Below are 24,695 nucleotides of genomic sequence, written 5' to 3'. Positions count from 1 at the left end.
TCTGCAGGGTTGTCCTATGGTTGCTTCTGGGAAAGCTGGGTGACTACCGCTATGGCCGTTAGATCAGCTCCCATGGTGGTTGTCGCTCATTACCTGGACTTCCTCATGGACGGCGGAGGCTCACCTCCACCTCAGAGGGACAATGTGCGTAGCGCGGCGGCAAACTTTTCGTACTAGACCACGCCCCTAACTCCGCCCAAAATATAACTACACATGCCCAGCCCCCCCCCCCCCCCCCCCCTTTCATGGTGGCTGTGCCCAGGTGGTTGCCCCCCCCTTCATGGTGGCTGTGCCCAGGTGGTTGCCCCCCCCTTCACGGTGGCTGTGCCTAGGTGGGTGCCCCCCCCTTCACGGTGGCATAGTTGCCAGCACTATCCCGCTGCCACATACAGAGCAGCTGTAGTAAGCCAACTGCTAGGAGATGGAGGGATGGCTGATCCGTGTGGTGCATCTATAGGAGGATCCGTGAATCTGCCGCTGGCGTCCAGTGTGCGGAGTGCTCCCGTTATCTGACCCCTGACATTGATGGCTCCACTACATAGATAACCCCTATCTGGATTTTCTGTTTACTTTGGTCGTGGCCTCTCCTGACCACAGGATATATAGGTGTATGGGCCGAGGCCATCGCTTAACCCCTTCCTGCCACAATCATTTTCTTTTATTTTTCCCAGTCTTCTTCCGGGATATATATATATTTTTTTGGGTAATGTGAATTTTTAATTTTGATATAGATATATAGAGTAAGATATAGATATGTTTTATTTAGACTTCCTTTAGTTGCTGTGGTCGTGCTTGTGCACTGTTGGAAAGAGCACCAACCTATGTGCACTCCCACGGTCTCTGCCACCAGAGAGGCTAGTGCTTTTTCCTATAGTGTGCAAGCATGACCACCGTTGCCGTATTGTGTGGTGGTCGTAACCATGGAAACGAGCAGTGTCTAATGTGATGGAAAAATGAGCCCAGCCAGTGAAGGAGACAATATGGATAATCACAATACAATAGGAAGTGCCTTGTATTCACTTTCTCTACATGATAAATGCCGCTTACTGAAGTGAGATGACGCCTGTGCAGGGGGTTTGGTGCTCTGTGTCAGTAAGATTGATCACCTCCATGCACGAATATGATAAAGAAGGCCCAGAAAGTGTTTTTAGGCCTGCCGCGGAGCTGTGCTCTCCTCCTCTTCTCACCCTGCTCCCCTCCTCTGATCTTCTTTCTGCAGAGTCGATGACTTCGGCCTGGGGTTACTCCTGAAGAGCCGGCAGATCAAGCGCATGGTGTCCTCCTACGTCGGGGAGAACGTGGAGTTTGAGAGGCAGTACCTTCAAGGAGAGCTGGAAGTGGAGCTGGTCCCTCAGGTGCTCCGTCCTCCATAGACTTCCCTGTCCTCGCTTTATCTTTGGAACGCCATGACACGACCTGCAGCGGCGCGTCTCTCACGCGGTCTGTCATCCATGTGGGGCGCATGCGCTGCAGACTTTCTGCTGTGGAATTATGGATGGAAAATCTGTAGCGCTGTGCAAATGGGCACAGAAATTGTCCTGCAGGGTGATTTTTGACTTCTTGCATGATGGGTGCTTTTTTTCCTTTCTCCTTTTTCTTTTCTTTTCCTTCCTTGCCTATGGTTTCCCTACAGTTGTGTGCCCTGTAGTGGTGAGGGGGAAGAACAGTAATCAGCTGGCTGACAGGGCATGTGGTATCTTGGTACAGAAGGTCATCAGCCAGCTGATTACTGTTCTTCCCCCTCACCACTACAGGGCACACAACTGTAGGGAAACCATAGGCAAGGAGGGAAGAAAAAACAAACATTCGGCACAACACAACCATGGCTCCCTACAGACTTCTAGCAGTGATGCAGGTACCTGACAACCCTGCACGTCGCAGCGTTGTCGGGCCTCTAGTAGGAGAATAAAGGTTTCATGAAGAAATTGTCTTTTTCTAATCCCACAGGGAACCCTTGCGGAGAAGGTTCGGGCCGGCGGCGCAGGTATCCCAGCGTTCTATACGGCCACGGGTTACGGCACGTTGATCCAGCAAGGAGGAGCGCCTATAAAATACAATAAAGATGGCAGCGTAGCGATCGCCAGCAAACAGAAAGAGGTGCGAGGAGTCTGTTACTGCACGTACACGTGTTCGAAACGGTGGTCGCCATGTTGGATAAGTGTTTTACCTTTTTAAAGGGGTTTTCTGAGACTTTCATACTGATGACCTATGCTCTGTATCTGATCGGTGGGGGTCTGACACCAGCTCTTTGAGAAGGCGGTGACATCATGTTGATCAGTCACGTGACCTAGGCGCAGCTCAGCCCCATAGAAGTGAATGGCACTGGGTGCGATACCAAGCACGGCCACTATACAATGTGCGGCGCTGTGCCTCGTCAGCTCACCAGTGCTGCGTTAAACAGCTGATCGGGTGTCGGACCCCCGCCGATCAGATACTGATGACCTATCCAGAAATTGACAATCTCTGATCCTGGCCCTTTGTCTTGTGCCTGTCTGGTACCTACTGTGTGCACGGAGTGTGACTATGGGGCCCAAGGATGAAAGAGGGGGGCCCCGATGCTGAACCCTTCCTGGTCTCCACTTAAATATGATGCAGTTTTCTGCAACCACCACTAGAGGTAGCTCTGTGCATAGAATTTTACAGCTTCCCCCTAAACAGGATATCCAAAAAATTAACATGGACATGTGCCCATAGGTAATTTTAAGTTGGTGGCGCTTGCTTGGCCTGGTGAGTGGTGGGGGCAATGTCTGTGCTTCACCACCAGATGGAGCTCTAGCAACAGAAGACACTTGGTTTGTGCATTAGATCAGATGCTCTGGAGAGGTTTAGATTAAAATGTAAGTTTTGCCGACGCCTCTGCACCAGTGTTGGGGAGCGGGTAACCCCCCCCCCCCCCCCCCCCCCCCCCCCCCATAAGATTTAATCAATTTTTTTTTTGGGACTGTCTTATGTAGGGGCTAATTATTTTTTTCAGTATGGGATGACTGGTACTATTTTGGGGTGCGTATGACTGTTTGATCGCTTGCTATTACACTTTTTGTGATTTAAGGTGACAAATGCTTTTTTGACTTATTTTTTACGGTGTTCACCTGAGGTGTTAGGTCATGTGGTATTTTTTATAGAGCAGGTTGTTACGGACGCGGCAATACCTAAAATGTATACTTTTTTTATTTTACATTAACACAATAAAAGCATTTTTGAAACAAAAAAATCATGTTTTAGTTTCTCCATAGTCTGAGAGCCTTATTATTATTTTTTTTTTTGGGGCGATTGTCCTATGTAGGGGCTCATTTTTTGCGGGATGAGGTGACTAGTAGATTGGTACTATTTTGGGGGGCATACGCCTTTTTGATCGCTTGGTGTTGCACTTTTAGTGATGTAAGGTGACAAAAATGGCTTATTTAATTTTTTTTTGCAGCACGGACCGCAGCATAGAATGGGTTAATCCGCCGGCATCGGCTTTTACCAAGGACGGCCGGACCCCTGCAGTGATTGGGCATGCACCGCTCCGGTGCCCACCCGATCAGCCTGCCATACATTCTGGCATCCCCCGCTGTACATGCACAGCGTTTTGCGTTAAGGGGTTAAAATTGCCGCATTGACGGGTCTGTTCCTCCGATCCGCGCAGACCTTTAAATCTGTGAAAAAATAAAAAAACCTGATCCGTTTTTCCTTATGACACTGGAGAGACTGATCCGGTATTTCAATGCATTTGTCAGACGGATCGGCATTCGGATATGTCTGACAAATGCATCCTTTTGCGTCCAGATCGCCTGCTGGAATCCTCTGCCGCAAGTGTGAAAGTACCCTTAGTGTGCACTTTGTGCCTCTATTAAAATGTAAAAGGAATCTGCAGCACGGTTATGTTCACATCTCAGATGTAGTGTTTTTAAGATACGACAAGGAACCCTAATAAGCACCAGAGAAAAGGATATAGCAACGTCATCGATCTGTGACTTTTCTATTTCTTTTTTTCTTTATTTTAATTAGTATTTTTGCCACTGCTATATTTATTAAATGTGGATCCACAGGAGTACAGAACCGCCGGGCCCGCAGTGTGATGGACAAACTGGTATGGTTTTATGAGATTACACCTATAGTGTGTGTATGCTATAGCTTTGAAAGAGGGGTTCCTGAATGGCACTTAATCTGTCATCTTGCAAGGTCTAAGGAGATAGTGGGGTGTATTACTGTGAATTCTGAGGTTCGGGAATGAATAGGCTTAACATGACTTGGGTGCATAAAAAGTCTTAAGTCCCCCAAGCCGTGAACAAATGAGCAAGCTCCCCATCGACCAGTTCCCAACATGGCACCCAGTCAACATTTGGATGGTAGTGGTAGCAATACACCTCTTATCCAGATGTCTTCAATGGAGATGACTTCTTTGTTACTTGCCTAGCTTTGTTCTAGCTTCTCGGTCTTCAGTGTGCAGTATACATTTATTTCAGACCTCAAGAACGCGGCCACGTACCTGGTACCACTAACCTTCTTCTATATTACAAGAAATTAAAGGGGAAAGAACCACTAAAATGCCTTGCTACACGTAGGATGTTGCTCACGCCCCACTTAATGAAGCCTCCAACCCTTCTCTTCTAGGTGAAAGAGTTTAATGGCCGGCAGTTTGTTATGGAGGACTCAATCACTGGAGACTTTGCATTGATTAAGGCCTGGAAAGCGGATCGTGCCGGTAACGTTGTATTCAGGTAAGGTCTGGAGCTGGATCGCTGCTTACACAATTCTCTCAATGCGATGTGTTTTGGGGAGTGACCACTGATGAAGACCACGACAGTGTAGCCTAATCCGATGCTGTTTGTTAAAAGCTGCTTGGTGTCCGAATGTCTACCATAGGTAGGAGACCAAAGACCTAAAAATAAGTGGTCATATGGGTGTGTAATTCCACATTTCTCCTCTAGCGGCCACTGCAGGGAATGTGTGCCCAGTGACAGGATCTTTATCATCGGCGATCGCCGTGATTTTTTTTTTTGTTGCTGACGTCCACCTTGTGTTCAAGTGACAGAATTAGGAGGCCACATGGGTGACTGTTTGGATCACAACATAATGGGGCATCTATCAGCAGATTTGTACCCATGGAACAGGCTGACCTGTTACATGTGCGCTTGGCAGCTGAAGACATCTGTTGGTCCAATGTTCACATGTGCCCGCACTGCTGAGGAAAATTTAAGTTTTACTATATGCAAATGAGCCTCTAGGAGCAACGGGGGCGTTAGCATTACACCTAGAGCCTCAGCTCTCTGAACCTGCCGTGCCCTCTGCACTTTGACAAGTCCAGGAAGTGTAAACCAGATCACACCTGGACCTGTCAAAGTGCAGAGGGCACGGCAGGTACAGAGAGCAGAGCCTCTCTAGGTGCAATGGCAACGCCCCCCGTTGCTCCTACTGGCTCATTTGCATACATTAAAACCTCATTTTTCTCAGCAGTGTTGGCACATATGAACATTGGAACAACACAGATGTGCGCTTGGCAGCTGAAGACCTCTAGCAGGTCGGCCAGTGTCGTAGGTGCAAATCTGCTGACTAATGCCCTTAAACATTTCTGTCCATGCCTTTATTTTTATGTGCAGAACAAGGATGCAGAAGGCGACTTGTCTTCATGCACGTTAATGCTGAACTGACGGCCACTATAAGGGCTTGTCTTCTGGGCACCACCCCAAGCTTCACGTGTTCTGTCTTGGATTATTTTTAGTACGGGGTTGCAGGTTCTGCAGATCACGTAAGCGGCCTGAGAACACGGCATAGGCCTGTAGCTGGCTATCTGCAGTCCATGGGTGATGGGGAAGTGATCTCTCCTCTTTACCCTAGTCTTACACTGTATAGGGCAGAAAACGGTCTACATACATTGACTGAGGCTGAGCCGTATGCTCCGGCAGCCTCCTACTAGATGCGGGCCTGTGCATCACTCGGCTCTGCTGCATGGCATAAGCCAGCCATGGATCTCGGCTCTATTATATAGAAGCTTTCTGACCATGAGATGGGTAGCGCTAAGGGCCGACGCATATAATGATGGCCGTCATGGATTTAAATGAGGAAACCTACAGAATGGGAACCTAAAGGTGTTTGGTACCGATGCCTCAGCTCTGCTACATACATGGACTCCTCATGGATAGTTCAGGTATTTTCCATCTTTGATGTAATGTGAACATAATTTTGTGTTTTGATCAGGAAAACCGCAAGAAACTTCAACCAGCCGATGTGTAAAGCGGCCAAAGTGACGGTGGTGGAGGTAGGTGCTCACTGTGTATTGTTGGGGTGGGGGGGGGGGGGGGTGGGAGCAAAATGGTGAAAAATCAAACTGGTCAAAAAAGCTTTAGGAGGCTGTAAGATGCACACGGCCATACTATGACGAGCAGTTTGTGGCCCCGGGAGCCAGTGTAGAGGGTCTCTGAATAACAGGACCCTACTTAGGATGCTCTGTGGGGTGTCTAATCCAGTAGCCCTGTGTATGCACCCATGAACTATGGGGCTGAACGCTACTTGCTTCACCCTCCAGATAGAAAGGACTATGTGCCCCACGCACAGCCCTGAGCGGTACTACATGGGTGCTGAATACCGCCTGATGAACAGCCCAAAATTACACCAAGGGGCAATGAATTTCCAGGAGTTTGTGGCTGAAGAATGGAGAGGCTGGTTGCTGTGGTTCTTATTTCTCAGGAGTCTGTAGCAACCAGTCTGTCAAAGATTTCCACTCGCGGCCATTACCTGTTCAAAGTCTTTAGGATTTGAGACCGTCTGATCCTGGCCGTTTTTTAAAAGGGTTTTCCGTGATTTTTGGCAGCATGAGATCAGCGGGGGTCTGACTCCTGGCACCCCCGCCGATCAGCTGTATGATGAATCCTTGGCGCTACACTGCAGCCTCCTCTTAGCTTATCAAGCACCGCTCCGTACACTGGATAGCGGCGGTGCTTGGTATGGCGGGCCCCGCGTGACCAGTGAATGTGATGTGACATGGCCGAGGCCGGGATCGCTTTTCACTGGTTATCACGCCAGTGACGGCGACCGCAGGGCTGACCTTTATGGGGTTCACCTAGGTTAGGGCATTCCTAATGTACCTGCTGTATAATGGCAAGGGGATCGAACCTGCAGGGGGCGCCATTAAAAACATGTCATGCAAGAATTGTTTTTTTTTTTTTTGTCACGTAAACCACAAGAATACGCTGTGCCCGCAGGCCGGGGAGGTCGGCATGAATTAAAGTTGTAGTTTTGGCAGGTGGAAGACTCTTTCTTTGGTTTAGGGCTCATGCCCACGAACGTAAGGGCTCCGTGCCCGTGCTGCGGACCGCATACAGTGGTTCCGCAATACACGGGTCACCAGCCGTGTGCATTCCGCAACGACTGATGCAGAACTACAACTCTCAGCATTGCCTGTCAGGCTGGATTCCTAGTGACGGGCTGGGCGGCTCCTGTGACTTGCATGGTTTGCTGTGCAGTAGAGCGTTGCGGCTTCTGACGATGGTGCCCTCCTCCTCGCCGCTGTTGCCTGGTAACGCTGCGGAGTCTGCTCCAGTGCCTTCCATTATCTGTGTGTAATGAACCTGACTATGTTCGGTTTTGTTGCCTTTTTGTTCATGTCTATTATAATGACCGGTTACAGGGCGCTTTTTGTTTCTTGTAACTGTCGTAACGCGATTATCTATTTGGAACGTGCAAAGGTAAAATAACCCTGAGGCGACTCGTGCACGACCTCCGGATTGTGCAGATCTCTAATGGGGACCCTCAGACGTCCATGGGTGGCCTGCTATACATCCATATGCCTTATGTGGAGGCTTGTGAGAAGTATGTAATTTGCCAGATTATGGCAGATTTGTGTCTCCATGGTAACAGACTACAAACATAGCTTGCGTAGTCTGATCCTTCCATCGTACTGGCATCTGTCCCCCTACTGCACGCAGACATAAATTTGGTGGTTTCAAAAGTAGTATGTGACCGATGGATGAGTGACCGCAGGATCAGACTTGTGGTCTGTTACCACGGAGATAAATAGATCTGCCTAACAGCCATATACATTTTTAATATTTTGATATATTGGTGCAATTTTGAACAAAACAAAAAATAGGTAGCAAATGTGTTTTCTAAATCCTTCCCTCTCAGGTACTTGGAAAAAACAAAATTCCTAACTAAAGAGTGTTTGTTTTTTTTTACAATTTTTTTTTTTAAAATGTTTTTTTTTTCTACTAACGTTAAAAAAAATAATAATCTGTGCCGGTCTATAGCTGCAGATACCTGAACACAGTAAATGACTGTAGTTGACGACATGCGTTGTGCTGGATGCAGACAGGCGCTGACTGTTTATTATAAGTGGAGGGCAGAAGGTGTGGCTGGAAACGTGACGCCAGCTGTAAATTCTCAGCCCCTTTTGGCGGAAAAACTTTACAATGAGTGAAGACTATCGTTGCACTGATTTAATTTCCCTGCTGGTGTTTGTCTGGTTCTGTAGACCGCCGAAGGTTTCATGTGAAATGTCTTAAAAAGCTCTAATCTATTCTATTTCTTGGTTCAAAAAATGTTTGGGGAGTTTAAGACCCTGTCTCTGTACTTATGGCGGCGGTGCAGCTCTGTACTAGGGAGCCATATGGCCTTTGTGCACTGCTCTGCAGGATCCATGCCACTGTACGAGTCCTAACCTGTATATTTTGGGTTCTCTATTGCATGGCTACGCTTCCTGGACGGGCAGACTCTTCCTGGTGCGATATTTTTCTCTTACTTTGATGCTTCCTGCTGTGCCCATCTCTCTTCACCCCCTGCTTTCTGTCTGCCTTTTGCCCCATGCTTTCTCTGCCTCCTCTTGGTCCCCTGCCCTCTCTTCACCCCCATGCCTTCTGCTTTCTCTGCCTCCTCTTGGTCCCCTGCCCTTTTCTTGACCCTACCCCACTCCACCCCTGCCTTCTGCTTTTCTGCATGTCGGGGTACATCAAGATTTAAAAACATTCTAAAAACATTTCATTTGCATGCCTCTGCTACACCATGCAAACTGTAATGGGGCAACGGTCAACCCCTGTTAGTCAGCCTCTATACTAGTTGTCTTGCTGCTTGTGTTTCCAGGTGGAGGAGATCGTGGATACTGGAAGCTTTGCACCAGAAGACATCCACATTCCCAGCATTTACATTGATCGGATCATTAAGGGTGAAGGCTATCAGAAAAAAATCGAGGTATGATCTTGTGTGTTTTAGGTGTCCATCTGACCTGTATCCCTGGCTCATTAGACTGAAGGCGGCAGCAGTTGCCACCATGGTCCTCGTTACCTTCTTCAGGATCCTTCATCTTGTTTTGATGGTCGGCTCTGATCACTGTGGTCAGGAGCTCGCCTCGTCTCATTATTTCCGACTTCTGTCTCTGGTGTCTTTATCTTACAGTGTTTTCAGGAGTGATCCTACAAGGGGGGAGCGTGACCTCAGGGCCGGCCTTTGGGGTGTGCGGCCGCACAGGGCGCCATAGTAACAGGGGCGCTGGGCGGCCGACAGCTCGCAATGTAATCTGCGGCAGGCGAGGCTGTACTTGTGTTCTCCCTCGGGGCGCCCCCTCCATCTGCCCCTCCCCTGTCTGACCTGCCTGCTGCCCCCGCCGCTGCCAATAAGAAGAGACAGGAGGGGAGGGGCTGTGGCCACTGCGCCACCAATGAAGAAAACTGACCTGAATACAAATACAGGAGGCGGGTGCCGGAATCAAATAGCCGGCACCCGACCTCTGTGACAGGGAGCTGCGATCAGCTGCAGTTGAGTTAACCCTTCAGGTGCGGTACCTGAGGGGTTAACTGCCGCTGATCGCAGCTCCCTGTCACAGTGGTCGGGTGCCGGCTATTTGATTCCTGCACCCGCCTCCTGTATTTGTATAAGAAACGTTGGTGGCACAGTGCGCCCCCCCCCCCCCTAGTATAAGAAACATCGGTGGCACAGTGCGCCCCCCCCAGTATAAGAAACATTGGTGGCTCAGTGGGAAGTGCCAATGAGGGTTAAAAAATAATTTAAAAAAATTAACTCGCCTCCTCCAGTTGATCGCGGCTGCCGGTCTCCTGTTTTCTTCAGGACCTGTGGTGACGTCACTGAGCTCATCACATGACCCATTACCATGGTGATGGATCATGTGATGAGCATAGTGATGTCACCACAGGTCCTTTGACAGGTCATGAAGAAAGAACAGAAGACGATCAATTGGAGGAGGTGAGTTAATTTTTTTTTTTTTTTTTTTAACCCTCATTGGCACTGCCCACTGCGCCACCAATGTTTATTATATTGAGGGGGTGCACACTGCGCCAATGTTTATTATACTGGGGTGTTGGGGGGGCGCACTGCGCCACCAATGTTTATTATACTGGGGTGTTGGGGGGGGGGGGGTGCACTGCGCCACCAATGTTTATTATACTGGGGTGTTGGGGGGGCGCACTGTGCACAACGATGGGTTAGGGAAATTTCACAGCAGAGTGCGCATGCGCTGGGAGCCTCGCCGGCGGTTAGGGTAGGGAAAAATTATGGGCCAGTGCACAGGTGCGGTGATCGGATAGATGTTCTCAGCAGGACACCGGCCGACACTGCGCATGCGCTGGGAGCCTCACTAGCGGTTAGGGTAGGGAAAAAGCACTGGCCCGTACGTAATTTTTCCCTTCCCTAACCGCTGGTGAGGCTCCCGGTGCATGTGCAGTGTCGGCCGGTGTTCAGCTGAGAACATCCATCCGATCACTGCGCCTGCGCATTGGCCCATAGACTCCTGGCGCATGCGCACTCTGCTGTGAAACTTCCCTAACCTGACGTTGTGCGCCTGCGCGGCGCTGCACACCTCCTCACGTCAAGTGACAAGGGTAGGGAAATCTCACGAAGTAGGGAAGTATGACATTACACCGGCCTTTGGGGTGTGCGGGCTGGTAACTACTTGGTTGGATAGTCAGCCAGCCTATGCCATGATGCCAGCAACAAGCAGTGGTTTTTTTTTTGGGGGGGGGGGGGGGCGGCGCCACAAGGTTAGCTCGCACAGGGCGCCTGGACACCTAAGGCCGGCCCTGCGTGACCTCGTCGGTCGTTAACCACTACTTATATGATGTCACTGTGCCACAGTTCCTGGTAATCTAATCTTATGTCGTTGTGTTTTCATTAGAGGCTCACGTTGAGGAAAGCGGAGAAGTCCACGCCGAAACCGAAGAAAGAGTCTGACCTTGTAAGAGAGCGGATCATCAGACGAGCCGCCCTGGAGTTCCAGGATGGGATGTATGGTATCCTTTATGTGGAGATTGTGCTTCTTGTAGGTGGACCAATCCCAGGATCTGGGTAGACATCCTTAGCATATTCTGCCGTGGTCTACAGGACATCCATGACTCATGATCTGCTTGTATTAAGAAAATGTGTGAGCTCTGATAGCATTTCACAATTTTTCTATCTGCCTGCAGCCATCACTAAGGGGACTCTGGAGGCTGCTGTATACTGTTATTTATTTCAGTAAGATATCAGTATGTAGTAATCTCCTGATCTCCCCCTAGTGGTGGCTGTATATATCTGTATGCAGTAATATCCTGAGCTCCCTCTAGTGGTGTCTGTATATATCTGTATGCAGTAATCTCCTGAGCTCCCTCTAGTGGTGGCTGTATATATCTGTATGTAGTAATCTCCTGAGCTCCCTCTAGTGGTGGCTGTATACATCTGTATGCAGTAACTTCCTGAGGTCCCTCTAGTGGTGACTACAGGCAGGGAAATTATCTCTTATCTATATAAAAATGAGTGTCTAGACGTTCTATATGTGCGACCAAACGACTGGACCGATTTTTCATCAAATTTGGCACACGGGTACATCAGGTGTCTGGGAAGGTTTTAGACCGGGTGTCAGCTCTCTAGGACATACCGGTCCTGAGAGATTCTCAAAAAATGACCTGCATTAACCAATACAAGCCAGCAAGCCTTTCACTTAAAGGGGTTGTCAAAGTTATATTTGTTTTATGACCTATTCTGAGGATAGGTCATTAATATCAGATCGGCAGGGGTCCAGGGTCCGGCACCCCCGCCGATCAGCTGTTTGAAGAGAAGGTGCGTGCCGTGCCAGCGCTGCCTCCACTTCATTGTTTACCTGCTCGCCGTTGCATCTGCAGTGGTGAGCAGGTGTAATTACACCCAAGCCGTCCCATTCATTTCAATGGTACGGATCGTTCCCATACACTTGTATAGAAGTGATCCGTACCATTGAAATGAATGGGACGGCTTGGGTGTAATTACACCTGCTCACCACTGCAGATGCAACGGCGAGCAGGTAAACAATGAAGAGGAGGCAGCGCTGGCACGGCACGCACCTTCTCTTCAAACAGCTGATCGGTGGGGTTGCCGGGTGTTGGACCCCCGCCGCTCTGATATTGGTGACCTATCCTGAGGATAGATCATCAATAAATATAACTTGGACAACCCCTTTAAATCCGAACTGCCATTTACAGTCACATGTCCCTTTTATTAGCCAATAGAAGCTCGCAGGTCCTACTCCAAGTTGCCATAACTGATCACAGGTTTTAGCAGTTCGCAGGTCCTTAAATATTCATATGACGGCACATCTACACTGCTACATGCATGGGGGCAGGGGCCACTGTTAAAGGGGCGGGCACTGTAGAGTAGGGATCGACCGATTATCGGTTTGGCCGATATTATCGGCCGATATTGAGGATTTTGACCGTTATCGGTATCGGCATCTATTTTGCCGATATACCGATAACGTATGGGGAACACAGATCGCGCTGCTCTCAGCGCTCTCTGTGTTCCCTCCGCAGCACAGGGGAGAAGGAAGCAGTGTCTCCTCCCCCTGTGCTGCTGCTGCCACCAATGAGAGGAGAGAAGATAAGAGGAGGGGAGGGGCTGTGGCCACCGCTCCACCAATGAAGATAAGCCATTCGTTCATATACAGGAGGCGGGAGCTGGCTGCAGAATCACATAGCCAGCTCCCTACCTCTATGAGCGATAGCTGCGATCCGCGGTAGTTAACTCCTCAGGTGCCGCGGATCGCAGCTACCGCTCATAGAGGTCGGGAGCCGGCTATGTGATTCTGCAGCCAGCTCCCGCCTCCTGTATATGAATGATTGAGAGACTTATCTTCATTGGTGGCGCAGTGCGCCCCCCCCAAGCCCCCCAGTATTAATCATTGGTGGCGCAGTGCGCCCCCATCCCAATCCCGGCCAATAGTAAAAACATTGGTGGCGCAGTGCGCCCCCCTTCCCCACCCAGTATTACTCATTGGTGGCAGTGGCCACAGGATCCCCTCTCCCCTGCTCCTCTGATCGGAGCCCCAGCAGTGTAATCCTGGGGCTCCGATCGGTTACCATGGCAGCCAGGACGCTATTGAAGCCCTGGCTGCCATGGTAAGCTCCATGCTGCTGTGTGCACAAAGCAGAGCAGCAGGGACACTGTGAGCTCCTATTCACCCTGATAGAGATCTATCAGGGGGAATAGGACAAGGGTTCTAGTCCCTAAGGGGGCTAAAAGTTAGTAAAAAAAAAAAACACAAAAATATTAAGTATAAATGAAAAAGATTTATAAAAATAAAAAAATACACATTAACAATAAACATTAATTTTCAGCAGATTTGTGTAGGAATTTTTTTTTTTTCCTCAAAAATGAAAATTCCCAGAATATCGGTATAAGCTATCGGCCTGAAAGTTCACAAATTATCGGTATCGGCCCTAAAAAATTTATATCGGTCGATCCCTACTGTAGAGGTCACTGTTATTGGAAGCATATCTTTTTACGACACACAAACATAAACTGAAATAGATTGAATATACCCGTGCAAAGCCAGGTCCTTCTGCTAGTATATTATATCAATATATAATTAATTTAAAGGGCTTCTGTCACCCCACTAAACTCATATTATTATTTTTTTTGTGTACTTATAATCCCTATCCTGCCATATTGCCATACATTAAGATATTAATTTTCGTTCAGTAGATTTAGCAAAAAACATACATTTATGATATGCTAATTACCTGTCTACCAGCAAGTAGGGTGTCTACTTGCTGGTAGCAGCCGCAGAAAACCGCCCCCTCCTTCTGTTTGACAGGGCCAGCCGCGATCTCCTCCGGCCAGCCCTGCCAGCACTTCAAAAATCGCGCGCCTATGTTGATTCGGCGCAGCACTCCCTCAGTGCGCCTGCGCCGATGACGTCACCGGAAGAGAAGACTTCATCGGCGCAGGCGCACTGAGGGAGTGCTGAGGAGGCGAGCGTCCTTATCTCAGAGCGCCTGCGCCGAATCAACACAGGAGGAGATCGCGGCTGGCCCTGTCAATCAACAAGAGGGGGCGGTTTTCTGCGGCTGCTACCAGCAAGTAGACTCCTTACTTGCTGGTAGAAAGGTAATTAGCATATCACAAAAGTATTTATTTATTTTTTGCTAAATCTACTGAACGAAAATTATTAATAACTTAATGTATGGCAGGATAGGGATTATAAGTACACAAAAAATGAGTTTAGTGGGGTGACAGAAGCCCTTTAACTTCATTTTTAAGGGGCTATAGGTATGATATATAAAATAGAGCTTGGACCACTGTAAAAATGTAAGAACGGAGTTATAAGGCAGCTGAATTGCCGGGTGCAATGATCACAGCAGGACAGTGCTACTGAAGCAAACCCCTTAGATGCCTCGGCCAGTAGTAACCGTGACCTCTAGGTGCCTAGTGGAGAGAATGGGCCTCTGTCACTCCCATCATCAAAGGAAGCTTTGTGAACCCAGACTAAGGCTGGTCTTACACATCAGGTACCTGTTTTTTGTATGTCCCTCTCATACACATGTGGGATTGGCTGACCTTCATCTAATGCCGGGATCGGCAACCTCCGGCACTCCAGGCGTTCTGAAACTACAACTCCCACAGTGCGTGGTTCACTTCTGTGGGAGTTAGAATAGCCAAGCATGTTTGTGTGCTGGGAGTTGTAGTTTCACAGCAACCGGAGCGTCAGAGGTTGCTGATACCAGATCTGATGAGTGTCCCTTTTAAGTGTGTGTGTGTATATATGTGTGTATATATATATATATATATATATATATAATTAGTCCCACCTCAAACTGGCATCTGTAATGGTAGCACCTCCTAGTGGTGGCATTCAGCATGGCACAGAAGCTGTGAAGGTCACTGTATGTTTCTCATGATTTATTCCACCTTAATGAACTGAAATTCCAGCAAATCTGGGTATCGGGATCCCAATGCTGGCGAGCAACTTCATATCGAAAGATATCACTGTGCACCTACAGAGCGAGAACGGCGTCCTCGGCCTGGTACGTTTGCAGTCTACATTACAAGACCTGTTTTTGTTCAGGGACCCCCAGCCTGTTTAGTATTGGGGTGGAGGGGTGCTTTTTAAAGAGGCAAACCTAGTTTGGGCCCCTGCACATAGAGGTTTTCTAGGGCGGGAATGGTTAGCAGACATCAGGGGTTAAAGATGAGCCTCATTCTAACCCGGTTACCGGACGAAGTGCATGATACTAAATACTGTGCCCGTGTGTTCCCTGCAGGGCCCCTACCCCACAGAAGATGAAGTGGATCCAGATCTCATCAACGCAGGTACAAATGGTTCAGTTTATAAAAGTAATTGCCCCTCTCCCTAATACCTGATGAAGTAACTCTGCAAATACTTCAATAAACTAATTATTAATTCTTGACATGGAGCAGCATCTCCTGCCTGTTCAGTGTCTGTACAGATAGTGCTCAGCAGATTTCCGTTCTACGAGCTGAGCTAGGTCAACTTGTTCTAGTAGCTTCCGGCAGAATAGTGAGTGCAGCTCTGGAGTATAATACAGGATGTAACTCAGGATCAGTACAGGATAAGTAATGTTATGTATGTACACAGTGACTGCACCGGCAGAATAGCGAGTGCAGCTCTGGAGTATAATACAGGATGTAACTCAGGATCAGTACAGGATAAGTAATGTATATACACAGTGAATCCACCCGCAGAATAGTGAGTGCAGCTCTGGAGTATAATACAGGATGTATCTCAGGATCAGTACAGAGTAATGTATGTACTTATTGACTCCTACAGCTTGAAGGGGTTTTATGGTATTTAAATACTGATGAGCCATCCTCAGGGTAGGTCATCAAATCTGTGGGGGTCTAACTCCTGGCACCCCACCAGTTGTTTGGAAGGGGCTGTGACATTATGTCCGTCCGTCATGGCCTTTCTGCTTCATCCACGTTTTTTTTCCCGCACAAGCAGAGAGCAGCCGGTTTGGTGGGTGCCGCTGTCTGATATTGATGACCTATTTGAAGGACAGGTTGTTACTCTAGAGCTCGGACCACCCTTTTTACTATTGCTTTCTTTGGGTGGTACAGTACATTAGTTATAACTAAACTCTGGCTGACCTCTTAGGTAAAGAAACAGTCACGGTCCTTCCAGGAGCAGCGTATTTCTCCAGTGACGACTCCTTCGCCATGATCAGAGGGTGAGTACCCGGTACCCATCTTGTGCTCACGGAGTATAGTCACAAATGGCAGATTTTATGCAGAATCCGCCCCATTCGGGGGGGTTTTAACCTAGAATCGGAACGATAAGTCCTTTAGTAGACATGTTGGCTCTGTCAACTAGGTGGGATCAAATAGGTCCATGTTTTGTCACCCACATTGGTTAATCTGCCATTGGTCGGCATCTCTGGGGTTAGGAGCGTTCAGGGCAAGCTGGGTGAGGACCACTCTGGGGTATACTTGTGTATCTGGAGAATGGCCGCTCTGTCTGATTTCTCTCGTTCCTTCCCTTACAGGGGCCATGTGGATCTGACCATGTTGGGCGCCATGCAGGTTTCTAAATACGGAGATCTGGCAAACTGGATGATTCCCGTGAGTGTCTCCCTATGAACAACTTCCATATGTACAATACACAAGCTGGTCCTGTTCCCAAAACTGCACCTTACCCCCCACAGCCTGGACATCTTTTAGTCCCAAGAGACTCTTTAATGCAATGTAATATCTGTTCTTCACCCGATTCCTACAAGGACAGGCCATCAATGTCATATCCTGGAAAATCCCCTTTAAATTGTCACTCTAATTTTGCAAGGTCAGACATTTAGATCAATGGGTGTCCAGGTGCAAGCCCCCCCAATTGCTGCAATAGTGGGGCAGGAGGTCTGCGGTTGATTCCTCTGCTGCACAATTCAGCTCCATTATGTCAGCAAAGCTCACACCCGGCGACGCTGCCCCCACTGATCACCTTTTGCCCCCTTCCCGCTCAGTGTCTGTTACTGAGAAATGCTGCTGTTTAGAATACACAAATAAGCTGATTGGTGCAATCACGGGCTCACTGTTGCACCTTGCTGCTTAAAAAGCTTCTCCCTTTACTGGTGCCAGCCTTCCCCACACCCCAGACCCGGCAATGGAGATGTAAGCTCCTGTGGCCTCAAGTTCTGGCATGTGCACTGTCTCTTTGGGAATCGGCGCATGCGCAGTACAGATGGCTTCAGCCAGGGGCAGATTTGGGAACTTAAAGGGGTTCTGCCATCACCTACAATGGGCATATCGCTAGGATATGCCCCCATTGTCTGATAGGTGCGTGTCCCACCTCTGGGACCCGCACCTAAATGAGAACAGAGCGGGGAAATTAATGTAGAGTGAACTGCGCATGCGCAACCACTCTCCATTCATTTCAATGGGGCTGCCAAAAATGGCTCTGCTTTTTCCGTCTGCCCCATAGAAATAGGAGCACGGGCCGTGTGTGTATGGTGTGTTCCCATTCACTTGTATGGGAGCAGCGCCAGGTGGCGGACGGACCCCAGGAAACCCTGGGTCCTCCAGCCACAGCTCTCCCTGCTCCTGAGGTGGGATCGGCACCTATCAGACAATAAGGGTATATCCTGGCGATATGTACCCATTGCATGTGATGGGAATACCTCTTTAAAGTGGCCCTGGAAAAAAAAAAACTAAGTGGCCCTATGTTAGGCGGGACTAAATTGATAGACTGGGCAACATAAGTGGGCAGAGACGACCGAAGTAGACAGGGCCTGCAATATCATTGTGCAGCACAAAGTACTGCCCCAGCAGAACCAGATACCACAGTGCAGCACAAAATACTGCCGCCCTCTCCACAGTATTTAAATCTATCGCCCTCCTGAGGATGGTAATACAGTTGAGTTCAGGAGGGCGGCCGTTGAGCTTCAGATTATGTACCTGGCCTTCGGCCATCAGGAGAGCTTGGGTGGCCCCCTGGGCATCTGCCCACCAGGAAATTTCCCAATCCGCCCCTGGCTTCAGCCCTGGCAAGGATCAGGAGTGTACTGTGCATGTGCCGATTCCTGAAATGCTACTGCACAAACGGTAAAACACAGCTGGGGCGCTTACATCTCCACTGCTTGGCACCACGAAGAGGAGCCTTTGGTGCAAAGGTGACACCCTCATTGCACCAATCGACTCATTTGCATGTTAGGAAAACCAGCATTTCTCAGTAACCGAGGCGCCGATTAGGAAGGGGACAAACATTTGGGTCGAGATACCATAATGGATCTAGCAGCGGTATATGGTGACAGATTCCCTTTTAAGGCATTTTTGTAAAAAATAACCATTTGCTGCAGTTCTGAAAATCTCATTTATCGAATGCAGACAGATTGTGGCACAGAATGCACCTTCTCTCCCTCACCCCCAAAAAAATGTAGAAAATTGCCATGCCTGGCGGCGGGTCGTGCATTTTGTGCATCTGATATTTTAAACAGGTGAAATTATAAAAAAAAGTATTAAGAGTGAAGAGAAAGTAGGACAGGATCGGGGAGTGGCTGGAGCCTGAGGTGGTATCGGGGCAGGTGGTTACTCGCTTGTGTTGGTTGACGTTCACCTGTCTGGAGCCACAGGGGAGGCATCGGTGATGTAGCCGGTGAGGGAGACGAGCAGGCACTGCCCTGTGCGGAGTGCTGCTGGGCATGGAGCTAATGACTTGTTTTAAGGCTGGCATTGCCCTGTGCACAGGAAGCTTATTCTGTATAATGGAAGAATCGCAGGAGTGCACATCTCGCTCCGTTAATTTCCTGGAAGTAATTATACTGCCATCTGATGAGCAGAAATGGACTTTGATGGAGTTTTTATTCAGTCCCAGCAGCCGGAAGTGGTTGGGATGACAAACAGCCAGGTGGGCGCGTTACGTTGTTTCCGTAACGCCCATGCACTTAGGAATGGCTGTTACCATTGTCCCGACCACCCCTGGCTGACCTATTCTGAGATCTGAATATGCCTTTGATTGTCAAAGAAATGTCTTGAATTATTAGTCTCCAGGAAGTGAAGTACAGCCCCCCCCCCCCCCCAGAGACCAGGGAGTGACGGGGGAGCTGCATACAGACCCTATCTGTGTATATTGTAACTAACCTGCCTTATCTAGACGTCAGCGGTCATTAACTCCCAACCTCTAATGATGGGACTCTGCTCATTCTGTCCCTGTCTATACAGCAAAGCTGAGCTGCAACGAACAGGAAGTGTCAGCCTACTGTGTGCTCTAGTGGCCAGTGTGAGAATTGCAATATTTCAAGATACTTTGATGCCAAAAGTATAAATGTAGTTTTCTGCAGTTTCCTTTTTAAGTCTTTAACTTTTTATAGTTGACTAATTTTGCAAATGTGCTTGGAGGAAAGGTGGAGGCATTTCCCCAGCACTAAGAGGGGGTTGTGCATTTTCTAACGTACATGGGCAGAAAACTCCAGATGACATTGGTGGATGTTGCCGGTCATTCCTTTACTCACCCAGGGGTTCAGAGGCTCTACATTGGTTTAGTTTTTTTTTTTTTTCCCTTTTTCTTTGGTGATAAGTTTAGAAATGAAGTTTCTTCCCTTCATTGGAAAGAAATCAAATCCAAATCCTTGCCGTTCTCTGGAGATATTGTAGAGCACAATTATCTCCCGTTACCAGATAAGTGGCTGTAACTATCTGCCTGTGCCAGGCGGCTGACACTTGGAACATTTTGCCGTTTTGTCTGGGTGTCGTGTTTTTATAGTAATTTTCTGCTTTTCTGTGCCTTTTGACTTTTTTTTTTTCTTGGACTAATCCTGGGAAAATGTTACTTTCTGGGTATCGCTGCCTGTTAGAAGGTTAAGCTGTTGGGAAATGCACAAAATATCGTATCTGATCCAAAAATGAAACCAAATAGGGGATTTTTAGGGCTGCAACCTCAACAGTCCAGTACCAAGTCACAAGGTGTCTGTCCTCCAGTCTCTGTACATTAAAATGGCTTTCTAATAAGATCTTGAAATTGCTAAAGAATTGAAATAAAAGATCTCCTTGGTGCAACTTGTTTCCGTTTAGAGGCAGCAATCCTGTCCACAGCTCGTCCTGCTCCGAGCCGAGAAGTAGATGCAATTGTATCCAGTCTAGACAATGCTCTGTGAGCTAAACAGCCCGGACTCCAGACTGATACATTGTAACAAACTAGTACAGTTGTATCCAGTCTAGACAATGCTCTGTGAGCTAAACAGCCCGGACTCCAGACTGATACATTGTAACAAACTAGCACAGTTGTATCCAGTCTAGACAATGCTCTGTGAGCTAAACAGCCCGGACTCCAGACTGATACATTGTAACAAACTAGTACAGTTGTATCCAGTCTAGACAATGCTCTGTGAGCTAAACAGCCTGGACTCCAGACTGATACATTGTAACAAACTAGTACAGTTGTATCCAGTCTAGACAATGCTCTGTGAGCTAAACAGCCCGGACTCCAGACTGATACATTGTAACAAACTAGCAGAGTTGTATCCAGTCTAGACAATGCTCTGTAAGCTAAACAGCCTGGACTCCAGACTGATACATTGTAACAAACTAGTACAGTTGTATCCAGTCTAGACAATGCTCTGTGAGCTAAACAGCCCGGACTCCAGACTGATACATTGTAACAAACTAGCAGAGTTGTATCCAGTCTAGACAATGCTCTGTAAGCTAAACTGCTCAGACCCCAGTCTCCCAAGATGTACACTTTCTTGGCTGTTCTCAGAACTCCATAGAAATGAATGGAGCATGCTGGGAGTTGAAGTTTCACCACAGCTGGAGTGCCAGAGGTTAGCCATCACTGCCCTATGTCATAAGAAATGTCTGTCAGGCCAAGTTAAGCTAAAAGGCTTTATCGTCCTCCCTCAATGTAGTAAGCATGCAGAGTGGCAGACTGCTCCTGAGCACAGTCTTATTTGCTATAATTCCACTTCTTTATTTTTGTAACTTTTTTTTTTTGTTTAGCAGACCTCCTATATCCTTTACATGACAATTCTGACTACCTGCAGTCACCATCAGAGGAAGCTAAGGAGAGGATCACACACAAATAAATACAGCTACCAATAGAGGGAGCACAGGAGATTACTACATACAGATATATACAGCCACCACTAGAGGGAGCTCAGGAGATTACTACATACAGATATATGCAGCCACCACTAGAGGGAGCTCAGGAGATTACTACATACAGATATATACAGCCACCACTAGAGGGAGCTCAGGAGATTACTATATACAGATATATACAGCCACCACTAGTGGGAGCTCTGGAGATTACTACATACAGATATATACAGCTACCAATAGAGGGAGCACAGGAGATTACTACATACAGATATATACAGCCACCACTAGAGGGAGCTCAGGAGATTACTACATACAGATATATACAGCCACCACCAGAGGGAGCACAGGAGATTACTGTATATAGATATATACAGGCACCACTAGAGGGAGCTCAGGAGATTACTACATACAGATATATACAGCCACCACTAGTGGGAGCTCAGGAGATTACTGATGAAGCAAATGTCGGACTGATGAGACAAACCGCAATGTTATTAGGACGCACACAGCACTTTCCATGGGAAGCCACATCACACGGAAGAACTGCAGCACACCCTGAAAGCCGAGCAGCTTAAAAATGTGCCATGTGAATAGGGATTTCAGAGAATATCTCCACCTCATGATTATATCCTTTTATAGCTGCAAACTTCTGCTCCAAGTAGCATCCTAATCTTTATAGGATTCAGTGTTCTACTCTTTTGATACAGAGCTCCAAATCTCCTGCATAAACGTTCATTTAAAACATGAAATTCTCCACAAAAAGGAGCTTAGGAGATTACTACATACAGATATATACAGTCACCACTAGAGGGAGCTCAGGAGATTACTGCATACAGATATATACAGCCACCACTAGAGGGAGCTCAGGAGATTACTGCATACAGATATATACAGCCACCACTAGAGGGAGCTCAGGAGATTACTGCATAGATATATACAGCCACCACTAGAGGGAGCTCAGGAGATTACTACATACAGATATATACAGTCACCACTAGAGGGAGCTCAGGAGATTACTGCATACAGATATATACAGCCACCACTAGAGGGAGCTCAGGAGATTACTACATAGATATATACAGCCACCACTAGAGGGAGCTCAGGAGATTACTGCATAGATATATACAGTCACCACTAGAGGGAGCTCAGGAGATTACTGCATACAGATATATACAGCCACCACTAGAGGGAGCTCAGGAGATTACTGCATACAGATATATACAGCCACCACTAGAGGGAGCTCAGGAGATTACTGCATAGATATATACAGCCACCACTAGAGGGAGCTCAGGAGATTACTACATACAGATATATACAGTCACCACTAGAGGGAGCTCAGGAGATTACTGCATACAGATATATACAGCCACCACTAGAGGGAGCTCAGGAGATTACTACATAGATATATACAGCCACCACTAGAGGGAGCTCAGGAGATTACTGCATAGATATATACAGCCACCACTAGAGGGAGCTCAGGAGATTACTGCATACAGATATATACAGCCACCACTAGAGGGAGCTCAGGAGATTACTGCATACAGATATATACAGCCACCACTAGAGGGAGATCAGGAGATTACTGCATACAGATATATACAGCCACCACTAGAGGGAGCTCAGGAGATTACTGCATACAGATATATACAGTCACCACTAGAGGGAGCTCAGGAGATTACTACATACAGATATATACAGCCACCACTAGAGGGAGCTCAGGAGATTACTGCATACAGATATATACAACCACCACTAGACTGAGCTCAGGAGATTACTGCATACAGATATATACAGCCACCACTAGAGGGAGCTCAGGAGATTACTACATACAGATATATACAGCCACCACTAGAGGGAGCTCAGGAGATTACTGCATACAGATATATACAGCCTCCACTAGAGGGAGCTCAGGAGACTACTACATACAGATATATACAGCCACCACTAGAGGGAGCTCAGGAGATTACTGCATACAGATATATACAGCCACCACTAGAGGGAGCTCAGGAGATTACTGCATACAGATATATACAGCCACCACTAGAGGGAGCTCAGGAGATTACTGCATACAGATATATACAGCCACCACTAGAGGGAGCTCGGGAGATTACTGCATACAGATATATACAGCCACCACTAGAGGGAGCTCGGGAGATTACTGCATACAGATATATACTGCCACCACTACAGGGAGCTCGGGAGATTACTGCATACAGATATATACTGCCACCACTACAGGGAGCTCGGGAGATTACTGCATACAGATATATACAGCCACCACTAGAGGGAGCTCAGGAGATTACTGCATACAGATATATACAGCCACCACTAGAGGGAGCTCAGGAGATTACTGCATACAGATATATACAGCCACCACTAGAGGGAGCTCAGGAGATTACTGCATACAGATATATACAGCCACCACTAGAGGGAGCTCGGGAGATTGCTGTTTATACATTTGTACTGATAGTAAATCGGTATGCTGTAAGTTTTCCTAGTGGTAGGTGCAGTTACAATGTGTTAGACTACAAGCTAATCTAATGTAGTCAGATATTGCAGTCATACTCCTGCCATCTTAAACCTAATTCTTACTACTGTAGATGTGGAAGGTTAGATAGAAGCTGTGGGACAGGACTTCAGTAAGCTGTATTACACCGCCACTCATGCACACTAGCGGGTTGCCGAAAGGTACAGTCACTGGTGGGAAGGGGTTAACAGACTGCAGGATCACACAGGGCTTGTTTGCCACCGTTTCTTATAGGTCACTGTAACCGTAGGGACACTTGGTTCTGAATAAGAGCTGTAGACCCAAAACAGTGGGAGATATTTTATTTTAATGATTATTGGCGAGGTTGCTTTTTTTTTCCATTTTAGATGCATTGGAGCAATGAAGTTAAATTGGGCAGGATAATTAGATGATCGGCGTTAAGTGCTGATGCACTGCAGGGTAGTGTAGGCTGCGAGCGTGTCAGAAGTGGGTCACCGCTGTACACCGCCATAAACCAACTAAGCTGTGATTACCAGAAACCTCTCAAATGTTCTTCGGGGGCTGCAGCTCATTCACGTTTCTGAGATGTGGCCACGAATACAATCTCCTGTACAAGCCGATGACCTCCGAATGTCACAGGATCTTCATCTCCTGTCCTGTATTATCTGGACAGTCCAGTGGTGGGAGTGGACAGTGTAATGCTTTGTTTCTCCTGCGGGCGCGCTGCAGGGAAGTGGAATGCTTTCTGCCAGGTTCCCTCCCAGATCACAGCTAATCACTGGGGATTCCATCAGGAGGACCCTTTGTGACCAGCTCATTGTCAAGAGACCCTTCTGACAAAAGTGGAGACTCCTTCTAAGGAATGGGGTTTTTTGTGGCCATATAGATGTTGTTTTTTTTTTGTTTTTTTTCTGCTGTAAGTTTATGGACCAGGATGGTGGAGAATAGAGGC

The 24,695-nt window shown here is 47.7% G+C and overlaps 1 protein-coding gene across 1 annotated transcript in view; it reads left to right on the top strand.

Moving 5' to 3' along the window:
• The window catches only part of OXCT1 (3-oxoacid CoA-transferase 1), a 37,371-nt gene that overhangs the window by 3,492 nt on the left and 9,184 nt on the right, over positions 1 to 24,695 (top strand). Inside the window, exons 4-13 of the mRNA XM_040420930.1 lie at positions 1,220 to 1,355; positions 1,948 to 2,097; positions 4,597 to 4,703; positions 6,181 to 6,241; positions 9,058 to 9,165; positions 11,102 to 11,216; positions 15,145 to 15,239; positions 15,477 to 15,525; positions 16,331 to 16,403; positions 16,719 to 16,794. Of these exons, the coding sequence (XP_040276864.1) occupies positions 1,220 to 1,355; positions 1,948 to 2,097; positions 4,597 to 4,703; positions 6,181 to 6,241; positions 9,058 to 9,165; positions 11,102 to 11,216; positions 15,145 to 15,239; positions 15,477 to 15,525; positions 16,331 to 16,403; positions 16,719 to 16,794 (970 nt within the window). The remainder of the gene's footprint in view (positions 1 to 1,219; positions 1,356 to 1,947; positions 2,098 to 4,596; positions 4,704 to 6,180; positions 6,242 to 9,057; positions 9,166 to 11,101; positions 11,217 to 15,144; positions 15,240 to 15,476; positions 15,526 to 16,330; positions 16,404 to 16,718; positions 16,795 to 24,695) is intronic.

Source organism: Bufo bufo, chromosome 2 (assembly GCF_905171765.1).
Source record: "Bufo bufo chromosome 2, aBufBuf1.1, whole genome shotgun sequence".
Lineage (NCBI taxonomy): Eukaryota > Metazoa > Chordata > Amphibia > Anura > Bufonidae > Bufo > Bufo bufo.
Note: the sequence above shows the minus strand (reverse complement) of the source record. Positions and strands in the feature narration are given on the sequence as shown.